This window comes from Urocampus carinirostris, chromosome 3 (assembly GCF_059441175.1).
Source record: "Urocampus carinirostris isolate Australia breed hairy pipefish chromosome 3, RoL_Ucar_1.0, whole genome shotgun sequence".
NCBI classification, from domain to species: domain Eukaryota; kingdom Metazoa; phylum Chordata; class Actinopteri; order Syngnathiformes; family Syngnathidae; genus Urocampus; species Urocampus carinirostris.
The window spans coordinates 49976069-49992305 of NC_142351.1; the positions used below are offsets into that span (position 1 = coordinate 49976069).

The 16237-nt window shown below is 38.6% G+C and overlaps 1 protein-coding gene across 3 annotated transcripts in view; it reads right to left on the reverse strand.

Moving 5' to 3' along the window:
- Positions 1-2478: 2478 nt before the first annotated feature.
- sema3b (sema domain, immunoglobulin domain (Ig), short basic domain, secreted, (semaphorin) 3B) overlaps positions 2479-16237 on the reverse strand; it is a 117589-nt gene continuing 103830 nt past the window's right edge. For all 3 annotated transcript variants that reach the window (XM_088332252.1, XM_088332251.1, XM_088332253.1), the window contains 10 exons: positions 15780-15894; positions 13351-13420; positions 13123-13267; positions 11367-11586; positions 10617-10708; positions 10477-10518; positions 10240-10397; positions 10101-10156; positions 9770-9909; positions 2479-6594 (listed from right to left, as the gene is read on the reverse strand). In XM_088332252.1, the coding sequence (XP_088188378.1) occupies positions 6091-6594; positions 9770-9909; positions 10101-10156; positions 10240-10397; positions 10477-10518; positions 10617-10708; positions 11367-11586; positions 13123-13267; positions 13351-13420; positions 15780-15894 (1542 nt within the window). In that variant the 3' untranslated portion in view covers positions 2479-6090. The remainder of the gene's footprint in view (positions 6595-9769; positions 9910-10100; positions 10157-10239; positions 10398-10476; positions 10519-10616; positions 10709-11366; positions 11587-13122; positions 13268-13350; positions 13421-15779; positions 15895-16237) is intronic.

Below are 16237 nucleotides of genomic sequence, written 5' to 3' on the forward strand. Positions count from 1 at the left end.
TTATCTCATTAATAATACAAATGACACATAGAGTACCCCCCCCTTCCAAAAAAAGACTACGGTATTCAAAAATGTATGTACTGTACGTTTTTTTTACATGTTCGTGCATTGTGAGTTTTGTAAGAAGTTATATTCTTGATGATAGCGCCCCTAAGTGGTAAATAGGTATATTTTGCAAAATTTAATGGCGCTAAAAATGGGTTAAATTATTTTACTCTTTCAATACATTTATAAATGACATCCACAAGATACATATTCTATTTAATTATTTATTCTCAATACAATTTCATAAATGCAATACTTGTTTTATTATTATGAATATTTTAATTTTCATTGCACTATAATCACAACGTTGGCCAGTCTCCAATCACCACCTTTTAAATTGTTTTGGCTTTTTATCATTCTTTATTTTATTTTTCCTTCTTCTAAGTCTTTATTACAGATTTACCCTGGAGTAACATGTCTAATCTCGTTCCACACAATGTTCACTACGTTGTTGTCAATGACTATAAAGAAGACTCAATTCAATGATGTTATTATTGTAGGAGTAGGCTTGTTAGCTGTATTATTGTAGGCAAGATCAAGAAGATGAAACTCCATAAAGTTTTGCTATAGCAATAATCCGTTTTTACGTACCCCGTGGTTATTTTTTATTAAAGTAAACAACAACAAAAAAACATATAAATTATATTTTACGTTTACATTAAGCCATAAGCAGTATACGGGGAAAGATTACAGATCTGGAAATGGCGAGCATCCATAGTGGCCGCTAGGAGACAGCAAAAAACAACATTTAGGGCAAAGAAACTGTCCTTGGAGTTTTGGGATGTGCTACAACAGGTACGTACTCACAATTTTTCAGCAACTTACAAAATGAACGGGTCCAAATATTCCACCCACCTAAAAAAATGTAGATACAAGAGCAGTCTAGCATTTAACAAAGCACCACTTATTAATCATATTGAATGCTCACAATGTTCCTCAATGCACGCTTAAATAAATCAAATAACTTTTGTTGTTGTCAATATTTGTATCCAATTATAGTATTTCGAGAAATAAGTAACATTTTTTGCTATAGTGTAGATCCATCCATCCATTATCTGCACCGCTTATCTTCAAAAGTGTCGCGAGGGTGCTGGAGCCCATCCCAGCTATCTTCAGGCAGTGGGCAGGGGACACCCTGAAGTGGTTGCTAGCCAGTCGCAGGTCACACAGGGACAGAAAACCATTCACTCGTTCATTCACACCCAGGGACCGGCCGATGTTTTTGGAATGTGAAAGTGCCCGGATGAAACCTACGCAGACACTGGTAGAACATGCAAACTCCACACAGGGAGGCTGTGATAGCTGGGTTTAAACCCTGAACCTTTGTACCATGGGGCTGCATAGCTAGCTATCCAGCCGCCGTGCCGCCTTAGTGCAGATCAATTTATCGGAACATATTAAATACCCTGTACTCAATTTAGGCAATTACAATACTTATTTTTGTGGTTAATAATCGAAATTCACACATGTACTTAAATAACAAATAAAATAACATACATTTTCTTTAATGATTTGTAGGCATTAATACTAACCCCATTGTCATATTTTTACGATACACAAATGTAAATATTACATTTCATTTGAATTCTTAATCATGAAATACTAATCAATATGATTATAATTGTAATAGATTACACCTTTCTACAAAATTTGGAATTGTCATGATTACTCATTTGGATCACCTGTGCCCACTCATTTGGCGCCAGCCGCTGCGGGTTATCTGATTGGTTCCTTGTCCCTTTTTCAGCCTAGTCCTGTCACTCTCCGGTTGTCAGTCCATCAGCGAACCTCTGTTGTTACAAGGCAGGCATTTTTGACCCTGACTCCCGCCTGTCCCGTTTTTGCACCCGTTTTTGCACCTGTCTGTTCATGATCTCCCCGTTTGTGTCCGGCTACGACCTGTTTTCGATCCCGACCACGTCTGCTCTCCCATCCCGGCTTAGGACCCGTTTTTGATCCCGACCACATTTTTGCTCTCCTGTCCCAGCTATCGAAGATCCACTTCCGCATTCGGATCACGATCCCATTGCGAGAGCGACTTGCTTCCCACGTCCAGCGAGCACCGGGTCAGGGTGCTGCCCTTCCTCTTTCTATTCAATAAACTTGTGGTTAACGCAACGCATTTGGGTCCTGATTCTGTTCTGGTCGTGACAGGAAACGTCCAATTTTGTACTGCGGCATGAGCAATGTTGACGTTCATGCTCACATGCTACATTTGACGACTCCATAGGAGCATATACCAAAAAATCCTATGCACTGGATACACTTTCCCATGATCTACTAGTACTAACCGACTGTAGATCATGATCTACGTAAAGAGCACCCCTTTGCTACAAGATTGTGAAATGGTGCAAAGGTTTAACTTAAGGGTGAAAGAGCCCAAAGTTTCCCAATTCGACAAGTATCAATTTGATAAACACTCATTGTCTCATATATGATTTGTATTTTTTTTAATTCATCACAATTATGCAACAACAAGAAAAAAGGCCAATGAGTACCGTTTGAAATAAAAACAACAGTATTGCCACACTTATAAATATAATTATATTAATCATAAAGTTAATGGAGATAATGTACGATAGCCCACAACCATGAGTTGTCATTTTACAGTTGAGAGAAATGAAAGAAAGATAAATAAGACTGAGGTTTACAATGTTGCTACGATGAGGCATACACTATTTAGGCAGAATACAGGGCTTCCCCAAAATGTCTACACATTTCGATACCTCAAATATTTATTATTTCTTTGTAGACTGAACTCATTGGACAGAGTGACGGTAACAGGACTTGACATTGAAGAAAGGACATGTGGTATAATACACTACTGAAAGTATAAAAACGCAGTAAAAGTGCAGACAATTTGGGGGTAGAAAGAACCACTCACTCGAGTTACCATCACTCGAATAAGAGGTAAGTTAGAATCTTATGGAACTGTTCAAGACGTCCTTAAGACATGCTCTCCATCTAAACTAAACTACTCTATAAATCCTGATTTGTGTGTGTGTGTGTGTGTATGTGATTTATAGGCTCCGAAACGGCTCAACCAATTTTTGCGAAAATTAAAACAGTAGTACCTTAGGATTCCATTGGTGTCTTTAGCTAGGTTTGGCCTCAAGGCCCGCCCCAAAAATACCAACAAAATCAATCAGCATCTTCTTCCGTGTGGTCTGCTTTGATAGGGTCTTTAATGCCCTCTGGCAGCCAAATCGGGTACTGCAGCAGCACCGGGAAATTTTGCATGTTGACGATGTTTCATGATGCAACAGATGGATTATTTAGAAATGACTACTTCATGACTAGCTTGACGCGAAGACTCTCATTGAACGTTTTCAGTAATCTTTCGTTTTGAAGGCTTGTCGATGTACGTGGTCCAAACAAAAGCTTTTAATGGACGTCCTTAACTGTTCCATCAGCTTCAAACTTATCTCTAAATTCGAGTCACAGTAACTCTTGTTGGTGGTTCTATTTAGATAGTAAGATGCTAAAGCAAACCTAGCCGGTCCGTTTAAATTTTCGAAGAAGTAGCATTTTAGAATAGATTATCTTTCTTCAAAGTCAAGTCTAGCTGCAATCAATCAGTTTAACGGGTTCGGTCTAGAGGTAAGATCTTAAGCCCGACCTGAATTCGGTTCAGGTCTAAAATGTCAATCATTACGTTTGGGATAGGGCCAGACTTTTTTTCTTGCTGACTTTGTTTTTAAATCATCCACCCGTCATTGTTCTTGGTTCCTTTCTGGAGGATCCGCGTGATGGATTCCATCCCCCCTTGCGCCAATGAGGCAGCGTCTGCACGGAAATTCGGTTTTACTTCTGGCTCTGTCCCTTACATCAAGGTTATTTATCGTGCTCAGGCAGGGTAGGGCTTTAATACCCACGGGTCAGGTCAGGCTGGATTTTTTTGGGCCTCTACTTCACAAATGTTTTTATTTTTAAATGAGTTATCAGCTAAAATGTGTAAACCTTTTTGAGACACAGTATATATTGAGACACACTACTAACCCCCCTCATTAAATAATCTTTTTTGTTTTGTTTTTGTTTTTTACAAAATTTTGCTTAGTGGTTAAGACCCTGTTCTAGCATGATTTCCCCCTAGTGTACAGGAAAAAAGTCAGGCATGGATTAGTTTGCTGTGCTGGAGCAGCTGCATCTTTGTGCTGGGTTCAACTTGAGACACTGTTGCATTGCAACAGGAAAAAGTGCAGAAACTGGATGTCACAACAATGCGTCTCAATACTATTTTTTGTCAATTTAGTGTATCAATTGCTGCTTCAGGAAGAGTAGGAATTCCACAAGAAAAATATTATTGGAATGTTGATTACTTTAACATGGTTTAAGATGATGAGAATCTTAGTCAGTTGTCCTTAATTGAAAGGTTTGCCTGAACCCAAGCCCAGTTCCTTATATCATAGATGTTGTCTGAACTAGAAATAACAACTGCATATTCTCTAACTATTTACTGGATGCCAGAAAGATTAAATACGGAGCCGTGAAGCTTATTTAGCATGTCACGGAAGACGTCTGTCTTATCTAAGAGTGCCTAGTCTTATACGGTCTAGGCCGCCCACCGAAGCAGGGGGTGCTACTGGCCTCTTCAATGGGGCTATTTGAGACTCAATGGTCTTAACTGAGTCAAACTGAATAATGTGTGTATGAGAGCTTTTAGCTAATAAGATGCCAAAGCAAACCTAGCAGGTCCACTCAAATTTTTGAAGTATTGAATATCTGAGAGGCCTAATCTAATATCGGGCATATTTTGCTTTTTTGTGTTTATTGTCATAATGTGGAGACTTTAAGTCATATAAAGATGGGGCACCTCATGTGGAGTGTTGATAAAGCACACTAGCACACACTGCTGCATACTGTGCAGGAAATAGGAGGGACATTTTTGATTGGCAGGAAATGGAGATATGCGTGAACACAAGACGGACAATAACCCCTTTTGAAATATACGACGAATAAAAGTCACTAAGTCTAACAAGTTTCAATGCAGATTTGTGCCACATCAAACAGCAGATTAGAACCGGTCTTGAAAAAAGGAGCCGTCACTGTCACATTATTGCGTGTCCGTTCATGGGTGATTTCAATGAACTCAGGGTGTGGTTAGCTTGTCGTCTAAGATAAATAGGAAAGAAAAGGGATAGGTGCAACTTCTTAACTTTAAAATACTGCCGTTTATCATTGGGCTCATCCACACACTTTAACGATGTGAAAGCATCAGTATTTAATAGAATTTCTCTGCCTACTGTGGCCCTCCTACTCTCCCTAGATTCACTCTGATATATACCATAAACACTATCTGATAACAGTAGTTTTACCACCAGTTTCTTACTCTGCTGTGGTTTACTCCGATAACACGACATGACACACATAACAGATGTACTTTGTTAGGCTCCAAAAATAGACTAAAAACAAAAATTTTCTCTGCATTTTTCTCCAAACAAACATGTTTGCGGTAAGAAAAAAAAAGAAAGAAATGCCGAAAAAGTCTTGTGAAAACATGAACAAAATAGTCCATCTTTCTGCATGCATGTGTTTCCAGTTATAGAAGTATATTCCAGTCGTATCTTCCAAACTCGGTTGTGTCCACTTTTGCTCCACGCCACAAAGGGTGAAAAAGGGCACGAGTTTATGGGTTTTGGATATCCTTTTGTGGCAAGTTCACACTATCGTCTCTAGAATATGTAAATAGCATCCAATGCTGTAAGAACAATGTCATGACATTGTTACAACAATGTAATAGCAACAAATGTTTGTTACAAGGTGTCCGTTATGGGAAAAGTGTGTACTTTGATTTATACAGTAGCTGTCAAATGGTTTGCATACCTGTTTGTACACGAAACGACAATAACGGCACATTATGATGGGATCGTGCAGGATGAAAGTGGGACGCAACTCAACACATGCAGAAACTCCACAGACGAATATACACAATAGAGGAGGCGCCGTATGTGTGTCAGAGTTCGTATGTGTCAACGCCTCCAAAAGTTGTCCCAGTTCCAAAACGACGCGATGGAGTTCTACCAGTTCTGTTCATGTTCGTTGTTTTTACTCCCCCGCGCTCCTTGGCGCACGAGGGTTCTGTTTTCCGTCATGGGTCCGGCGGTTCCTCCCCTTCCGCAGCTCATGAAGATGCTTCCACTTCTTATTGGCGGGCCGGACCGAGGGGCGAGGAGGAGTTGAGTCCCTCCCCAGAGCGAGGACCTTTTTCTCCATTAAGTCACTGCTGGGATTGCGCCGGGCCCAAACCTGTTCGCAAATCTGGTCCACTGTGCTCAGGTTTGGATGGTCCACCAGTTGCATAAAGTCCCTATACCAAAGCTTTGGGTTGGCCACTAGGGGGCCTCCCCCACTGCGAGGCTCTGCACGGAAAGGGGCCTCGGAGGGCATGTTAGATGAAGTGGACTGGATTACGTCTAAAGTGATGCCGAGTAGGGTTTGGGTAAAGCCGTGCTCCATGGCGTGACACTGGTAAATCCCCATGTCTCTTCTCAGGACTCGGCGGATCAGGAGGCCTCTGTCGGTCTGCAGGATACGATCGTCCAGACGCACCTAGAAATGATACAAGAGACATGCATGCTCCTATGAAGTCTAGAACCCAAGTATTGGACTATTTGGTAAAGACAAAAACAATCTACTCAGCTCTTTGAACACTTTTTGGGACGTCTACCTACTACTCTAGCAATATATTTTTTGACAGATTGCTAATATTTTTTTAAGTGCCTACGGGCATTTCAGCCTAAAACCAGCTCAGCAATTGCAATATGAAGTCAGTTCAAGTCCTACTGATTTCTTCTTATCTGTTTGAATCTCCGTTTACATTTTGTTGTGCCAGGAACAAAATTTAGAAATAAGGTTGCATGGACAGGTGCTGGAAGAAGTTGAAAGCTTTAGGTCAGGAATGGCGAACAAGTTTGACACAAAGAGCCGAAATTTATTAACTCTGATGGATTTAAGTGTGTTTTAAGAGGGGGAAAAAAACTAAACATGAAACGAGGCAAAGAGCCACAGTATATAGAAAATATGATGAGGCACAGAGCCGCATTCTTATTGGCTAAGAGCCGCATGCAGCTCTTGAGCCACGTGTTCGCCACCCCTGCTTTAGGTACTTGGGTTGTGATGTGGCTGCCGTTGGTGGAATGGAGTGTGAGGTATTGCACAGAGTGAATCAAGGAAGCAAGGTTTTGGGTGCTCTGAGGAGAGTGATGAGCAACAAGAGTATGAGTATGGATGTTAAGAGGGGACTGTATGAGAGTGTGATTGTGCCGACTGTGTTGTATGGTGCAGAAACTTGGAGCCTGAACGCATATTTTAGAAGGAAATTAAATATTTTTGAGATGAAGTATTTGAGGAGTATGTTAGGAGTGACAAGTTTGAATAGAGAAATAAAATTGTGAGAGACAGAACTGGAGTAGTAGTGGAACTGAGCAAGCATGAGGATAAGAGAGTACTCGGTTGGTTTGGACAGATGGAGAGGATGGATGAGGAGCGAATGTTAAAGAGGATCTACAGAGCAGAAGTAAATAGAAGGAGACCAAGAGGAAGGCCGCGATTGAGGTGGATGGATGGTGTTATGAGTTCACTGAAGGAAAGAGGTTAAATATAATGGAAGCTAGAGCTCTTGTTGGTGATAGGAATGAGTGGAGAGGTGTTGTGAAAGGATAGTGGGATGTTTGGACATGTTCTAAGGGATGGGCCGAACACCTGTATGATGCGGCAGGGGTAAACTAGCTGTTGAACAGAACACTTCTACTCTGTAGCATATGAATAACCTATATTTTATGTTGATAATATGTGTAACATTTGCCCTCATGTAGGTTTTAGATGAGGGGATGGTGTCATAATAGTCTGTAATAATAGTTTGCAATAGTCTTTGATTTTTGCAGCCCTTTGAGACTCTTTGTGATTAAGGGCTATACAAATAAACATGACTTGACTTGACTTGTGTCACCCTGAACCAAGTGACATGGCCACTCACTTGTGTCCCGTTTCATTTAGAGGGACTAAAGCATGACCAAATTGGATGCCGAGGTGCCTAACTTGTGTGGGTGTTTGGGTATTTGGTCCAAAAATGTTTGTGTGTGTTTTTGCTACTTTTCCCCTTTTTTTTCCTTTATGTGTTTGTCTTGCTGTCGGTCACCCCTCTTGAGGGATATGACCAGGGTAGGTAGATAGATGAGCAGAATGGATTTATTTTCATATGCACTCAAAGACACCAGAAAGATGTCTGCTCAAAAGCTTGCATTTGGTTGAAATAACAGCAAGCGACATCACTCCTGCGTGTGGCAACCAAATCATTACCAAACCCGTATTTTTACTTATGTTTTCTCGCCTTTTTTCTTATTTTGTTCCCTCATTTCCTTTTTTTCTTTTATTTGTTACTTCTCTTTTTTCTAGCTTTTTACTTCTCTTTTGTGATTTTTTTGCTTTTCCTTTGGCTTTTTTCAAAATGTTTTCGTGTTTTTTTTCTTTTTCTTTTTTTAAAATTTTTGTCTAGTTTCCTTTTTTAGCTTTATTTCCCCTCCCTTTTATGTCAAGTCGTGCATAATTTTACAAAATACATTGATAATATATGGAGGATAAAAACAACAACAAAAATCTGAAGAGCAGATTGGGTGCCGAAAAGACAGCTCTTTTAATTGAGCCGAGCCGAAAGACCCGCTTCTCTAAAAAGATGGAAACTTGCACAGCAACATTGATGTAGGCACTTAGGTAACAACGGTCACGTTGTCTGTGCATGCGATAATTAAAGTAAACCACACTTGTCTCTCCATAGAAATTATATATTGTTTTTTTTTTAAAAAAGCAAACTCTTCCAACTCCCCGATCCCCGCTTATTGCACACCCACCAGCTGCTCCCCTACCCCCCGCCGCCTCTCTCTCTCTATCTCTCTCTATCCCTCTCTCACAAAAATACGAAGCCTTGCCTTATTTTTCTCAATCTCGTGCTGACATTGACTTCAAAAGACCGCGCTTAAAACACCGCAGAAGGAACCTGCATTGTTTTTGCTTGCATACACTGTAATTCTGGAAATATTTGCTAGTAAAATAATTTCATAATTTCGAGCTCGGAATTTTATGCATATGATGGCTTTTCTTGTGTGCTGAGACACTTTGGGCAGTGTGCAATTGTGCACCCACGCACCTTAGAGGGAACATTGGACAGAAGCCATTTATGTTAACGTGAATCTTGCAAAATTCTCAAATGGGGCTTAAGATGTTTAGGTTCACATTTGCTCTATGTTCAGAAAATTGACCCGAGGAAGGAATGATTGCTTTGAGAATCATGATAATGCCTTTATACAAATCGTAGTAAATACTTCGTGAAATTAGGATGGGAGTCAATCGGTCCAAAAGGGATTTTTTTTTTGCCCTTGTGCTGTTTGAATCTATTTGTCGAATCGGAAACACGGTCTCATCTCATTAGCTACACCGCTTATCCTCAGTAGGGTCGCAGGGGTGCTGGAGCCCATCCCAGCAATCATCGGGTAGTGGGCAGGGGACACCCTGAACTGGTTGCCAGCCAGCCGGAAACGCTGCAACATCGTGAAATTTAACTATAGAGGTGACATTTTCAGATCTTTTAAGTAAGTACAGTACATTGGCTTTTTTTTTTTCAAAACACCCAAATCCCAAATTATGATACAATATGCCCTTTTGGTTAAACTAGAATGACAAAAGGCAAGCTTTTAGGTCCAGACTATCACAAGATATTTGACATTCTCACCTCTTCTCTTGGCTTGTCACGTTGTTTCTGAAAGGTCCAAGTGACTTGGGCCTGCAGGGATTTAGGGATACACTCCAAAAAGGTGCTGCTTCCTTCCACACCATACAGTTTCTTCTCAGCCACGTGGTGCTTGTGGTGGTCTGTAAAAGGCAAAAGAAACCATTTACTGACCCAAAAAGGAAAAAAAACGAATTGTAGTCAACGACAGAAATTGAGCTAAGAATGTGATAATGGCACATGGGCATGAGTCGGCTTAACATAGAGCTTTCCAATCTAGTAAAGGTACAATCCCCTGCAGTTTCTATTAGTGCATGTTACTGTCAATGATTACCTCCTGAGCAAAGGGTGTTGGGATCACCGTTCCTTACGTCTTGACGACGGAATCGCCTGAGGGAAGAAATCACTTTGTTAAGGAAATACAGCTCCGAATAAATCAACACTGGCAGCAATTCTTTGGTTGTAAACGTCACCTTTTGGTGTTAGGAAGATAGCGAGTGCAGGACGTCCCATCCCAAGCGCAGTAAGGATCTCGGGCAAGGCAGCACTCGGCGCACGCTTTCCCATATACGCTGCATCGGTGGAGGGGCACCTGAGCGATTCCTGTCTTGGAGCCCACATATAGTTGTTGCTGTGGTGACACAACGAAGATGGGGATTAGAAACATTTTAGACGATTGTTGTTTGAAGCAGAAGCTCGATTGTACTGACCCGCTTTGAAGAGATCTGCATGTTGATGATGGTCGACGCATCCTTCGGAGAGGCAGAAATTGAGATAAGAAATGAGCCAGTCACGGAATGTTGAAGCGATCAAAGACAATGTACAGTTCATCTGTCTTAATTATTCTTACTTTGAAGACCTCCAACTCTTCTAACAGAAGTTCTTCCATGTTCTTCCAACTCTCTTTAGGAACATTAATGACCTTCAGGACTGTGCCTCTGTCTGAACAATAAGGCACAAAACATTTCTACACATTCTAATAAACGGGATCATTTGACTTCTCACTTAATTAGCGTGACGTTTGTCTTATTTGATACAGTGCATTTCAGAAGTTGATAGATTTATGTTCCATACTTGATTAATTTGATAAATCTTTTTCGGTTTCTTTGTGTGTATTTGGGGTATTTCTGTTTTAAACTACTGCCCATTTATGTTATTGAGAGCTCCTCTATTATTACGGCCTACTTAATTTTAGAGAGGTTATTTTGTAGCAAAATAAAATCGAAGTCTCAATTTTAATTTTTTTTCTTAAGAAAATGAAATATTTTTAGAACATCAATTAAAACTAAATTATTATTATTATTTTAAGGAATATTTAAAGCAACAAGTTTTCAACTTGTTGCTTTAAATATTCCTTAAATATATATATATATATATATATATATATATATATATATATATATATCAAGTCTTTTATGTTTAATATCATTCAAAGTTTTAAAATTTGTTTTAGACCAAATTAACAAAGATATGCATCTGTGTCAAGAAACCACAAGATGTTCTGCTGTTCTCTTTTGTGTTACAATCAAAATATGGTGGGTCCAACCTTTGCGGTTTGAATATTACAGCCAACTGTTCACAAAGAACCAAAAGATTTTACCTGTGCCAATAAACATGACATCATACTGTCCATCAGCAGCGTTGACCCTGTCCACAGTGATTTGTGTGAAGCTGTAGTCAACGTTGGTTCTGACAAAGACCGGCCGCCTGGTCATGGGGTACACCGGGTTGTACATTAGAGGGTGGTGACGTGCAAACTGAATTACGTCATCCGGGAAACCTTTGGTGGATTCAAAACTGCCAAAAGTCTTGCTGGGACACTGTTGGAAATAAAAAATACATTCATATATATTCATTCAAAGTAAAAAGAATAGAATGTATTTTTGTGTTTTGAACCTGTAAGTTAAATTCGGAAAATGTATCAGACAATAAGTATGGCGAGTCCTTGTGTACAATAGTAAAAGCTGTTTGTATAAGACAACAGCTTCATTATGAGACCGTAAGTCAAATTTACTCTCATATCTGCGGCAAATGAACGACAATTGCTCAAGTGTTGCCAAATATACGTGAGGCAGCATTATTCAATCTTGCTGAATCTGCATGCCAAGCAACGAGGGCCCTGCAAAAGTCTGAAAGAAATTCATATCTGGAGGACATTGTTGGCTTACGATACGACAGCAGAGCCATTGACGTTATAGAGGACTGTTCTCACGCCGGCCACCACCTCTTTGACCTGTTGCCCTCTGGTAGGCGCTACAGGCCCTTCAGCAAGGACAAACAGGCTCAGAGATGATTTTTCCCCAAGGGCCACCACTATTTTTCATTGCACTCATGTTACGATGCACTATTTTTCGTTGCACTATTATTACAACTTTGACCAATCTATAAACACTGCGTTGTATTTTTTTTTCCCTTTTTATCCTGAAAGTTTTTTAATCATATTTTTCTCTTTAAAGGCTTCATTACATCTTTAACCTGGGGTGCCATTTCTAATCTTGTTCCGTATTTTATATATGATAGTATGTATACAATATTTTTCCCCTTTGTCCTTTGTGTGTCTACATCCAATATGTTACAAAACAATATTACAAAATAGCTACAAAACTAAATATTTAATTTATTGCTTGGAAACAGGGTACTTAAAAATTGTTTTGCTTTTATTCTAAAAACAGAAAACCTACATAAATGTTATTAAAAATACTACTACAGTCATACTACTATAACAAAATAACAATACTACAAAATATGACACCAGAAAAACTCCAAAAATGCTACCAAAAAACTCTGTGGAAATACTTCAAAAGTACTTTTACAAAAAACTATAAATATACCGCAAAAGTCATACTATGATACAAAAAGACTTTAAAACAGAAAGAAATATTACAGCAGACATTACAACTAGAGTAATACTACAAAAATAGTACAGATACAGTACAAATAATATTCCATAGAAATACTACAAAAGTACGACAGAAATACTACTGCAGACATACTACTGCAGAAATAAAGGTAACACTACAACAATATTACAGAAATACTACAAAAATCAGACTTCAGAAACACGACAAACATTCTAAAAATTAAAAATACAACTACAGTAATACTTCAAAACTAAATATGAAATTTTGTTTTTGAAACAGGGACCTAATATTGTATTTTGCTTTAATTATAAGCATTTTGAATCAAATTCGATTTAAGTAAAAACAAAAAATATATACATAACATGTTGATGTATGCATGTATAATTATTAGGTCTCCATGCCCCTTGGCCAAATTGATGAACCCAATACATCAATGTATTTATATAGTGTGTCTGTAGAAAACGTCTCATTTTTAGCATGCTTTTACAGACATACCATTCCTGGGCGAGGATAAGGCACTTTTCCCTGGAAGGGGACCCACTGGTAGTTAGGCCCCTCTTTGTGAGCAAAGGGCCCCAGGAAGGCCCTCCGGATGTCATTCATGGAGTAAAGACACACTGCTGAGCCTTTAAACACACTGCTGCTAGGGGACAGGGAGAGCTAGGTTTGATATCATCCACATTCACGCACAGACACAAAAACGTCCACCAAAGGAAATCTGACCTGGAAGTCGAGAAAACTGTGTAGATCAGAGGATTCTTTCTGTCCCTGGTTTGCAGCAGGAATACATCGCCTGAGGAAAGACGCACACTAATTCAAAGATGGTTGCGAGGGTGAAGAGTCAAGACGAGGATAAAGGCCCCGTGGCAGTGACTTAATAACTCTTTCAGACTTCTGAGTGTGATATTTGACCCAAAGCATACACCTCTATCATCCAGATGGTCTAACATAGAACTTGTGTGCCATAAACAAAAACAGGTGCACCTATTTAGCCCTGAGTGAACACTTTGACCCTTACCCCTGCTACTTCTCTAAATATCAGGTGTCTGTTTAGTAAAGTGATATTTTGAAAAGGGCATTGCTAGTCAGCTGGAAACAGCCAGATTAAAGCAAATTTGAGCAAACATTCATTGAATGGTCTGAAAGATGAGAACTCCTTGTCCTTTGCGGTTATAAACAGACAAGACCCATGGATGAATAAAGCTTTTTACTTCAACTTTGAAAAGCAAAACAAATACTGAGAAAGATCACATTTTAGCCCAAAGATACAGCCTGATAAAGTCCAATATACAGCTGAGTCTATCAGATGGTTGGTTCTTTTAGCTTTAGGGGAAAGTAGATGAGTTATTAGTTCAATGTTACAACAAAAGTGGGAATTTTCTGTCTTGTGCCTGGAATCTCAATCATTACGTTCGGGTTTGGGCTGGGCTTCTCTCTCGCTGCCTTCTCCTTTTTTTTAATTATCCACCCGAAATTGTTCTTTGTGTCTTTGTCTGTTCCATGCGTAAGAGAATCTGCATGAAAAATACAGTTCGGCCCAAATTACCCCGCCACTTACACAGTCCTCACAAAAAAAAGAAACTTTGGGTTTGCTTCAGGTTTGTTCCCTCAAATCAAGTTAATTGGTCAGCTCGGGCTGGTTCAGGCTTTAATAACCGCGGACTTGGGAGGGCTGAATTTCTAAGGCCTTACTTCTACGGTGTAGATTAGCAAAAAAAAAATAGTTTATTTAGTTTGAACCGCTAATAGTAAAGCAGGAACATTTATAACATAGAAACCCCATTGAACTTTCTAGGGTAGATTGTTTTTGTTCATTTAAAAGGACTGTAAGTTTTATTTCATGACTAGATGTCACTGTATTATGTCACTCAACTAAAATGCACAAGGAAGAATACAAACTACTGATACTCAAAGTGACCAAACCTCATCATTTTTATTCTCGTTTTTTTGCCTAGCCTTTTACAAGATTTTTAGTACCCGTAGCAGCAAGATGGTGAACAATTATGTCAACTCCTTCTAAATGAGCTCATGTTATGTAAAATTAATACAAATTACCCAACATATGAGTATTTAGAAAAATTTGCACTTATATTACAGTTCATATGTTTTGCTTATTATTCCAATTAATATTTTTTTTACTGAATTAAGTTGTTTTTACCACTGGGAGGGGCAAAATAAAACTCAATGTCCCTTTTAAAATGAGCGAAACTATCTACAATGTACATATAATATTTTTCTTTTTAGGATGTTTTTTGTTGTTGTTTTTTTTCAAGAAATAACAAAAACATCTTAAAACAAGAAAAATCTATAAGTAAAATATAAACCTTCTGCAAATTAGATATGAATTATTTATATTCTTTTGTAATGTAGTACTTAATGAATTTACACCAATCTGCAAATGAATTCACTGATCAGGGGCCTCATGTACAAATACGTGCGTGTGTTTCCAACTATGACATGCTTGAATCCAGAAAACAATACTTTGAAGTAAAAATCAGCCCATAGGCATGAATCTAAGCATATTTCATTAGTATATCCTAAAATAAGTGGAATTGATCTCTCGTGATGGAGTAGACGACCAATCCCTGTTTCCGCCTCCACCTACAGTACTCGTGTTGCCCTTACTGCAACTATTTTTCTTTAATAAATCAGTACTGTGTTTAAATCGCAATGCAAGGGTCAAAACGCATAGAAGTTTACAAAAAAGTGTTTTACATAGATATCTGTGTTTATTTGAGTTTTAATTCGAAAAATATGGTGACATAATACTATATCCGGGTTTTCCGTGTTATTTTAGTATCTGCGATCTGGTTTTCATGAGTAGTCTTACACAATGCTGATAGGATGGTCGCATGTCCAATCCATCTCCATCCATGGTAAGGGATTTACAAAGACAATGCCGTACATTTATCTTTATCTTGTAATTGGATATTGTAAATGATAAGACAAATCGTTAGGTCCAAATACCCTCTGACTCACATTTTGTTTTTCCCTGAGGACAATCTGCAGATATGTGTGGTTATACATTTGTCTAAAAGCAATTTATCAAATTGAACAGAAACATGACTCTAGCCTCTAAAAAAGTTTTCATTAAAGAGAAAGGATAAATTCCTATCTTGTCAATAAAAAACCATTGTATGAGTCAAACTCACGTAGTTCGTCAAAGTACGTGTCGCTGCCATCTGCCCCCGGTACTGAGCAGATCATTCGGGTTTTCAGAAACGTGGTCCACTTGTTCACCAAACTTCTCTGTCCGCCCATGTCGTTCTGTTGCCATGAAAAGTTTTGAGAGTCAAATCTTTCAATAAAATAAAATCACACGTAAAAGGTTAAATGTAGCCTATTCATATTAGCTATCTATCTCTGATTTTATTTTGAAAATTCACCCTGGAAAACTCAAGAAAATAAATAAGAGCAAAGATTATAAAAAACAAAATTTGAATTAAATTAACCAATTTTCTATCCATCTATCTATCGATAACAGAAAAAATACCTTTCTGTGTAAAATTTCATGTTCTATTGGCAGATTATTATGCAATTCCTCCCTAGATTTTTATTATTATTCAACAAATTAAATAAATACATTTCTACCAACATTTTCTCTCTTATT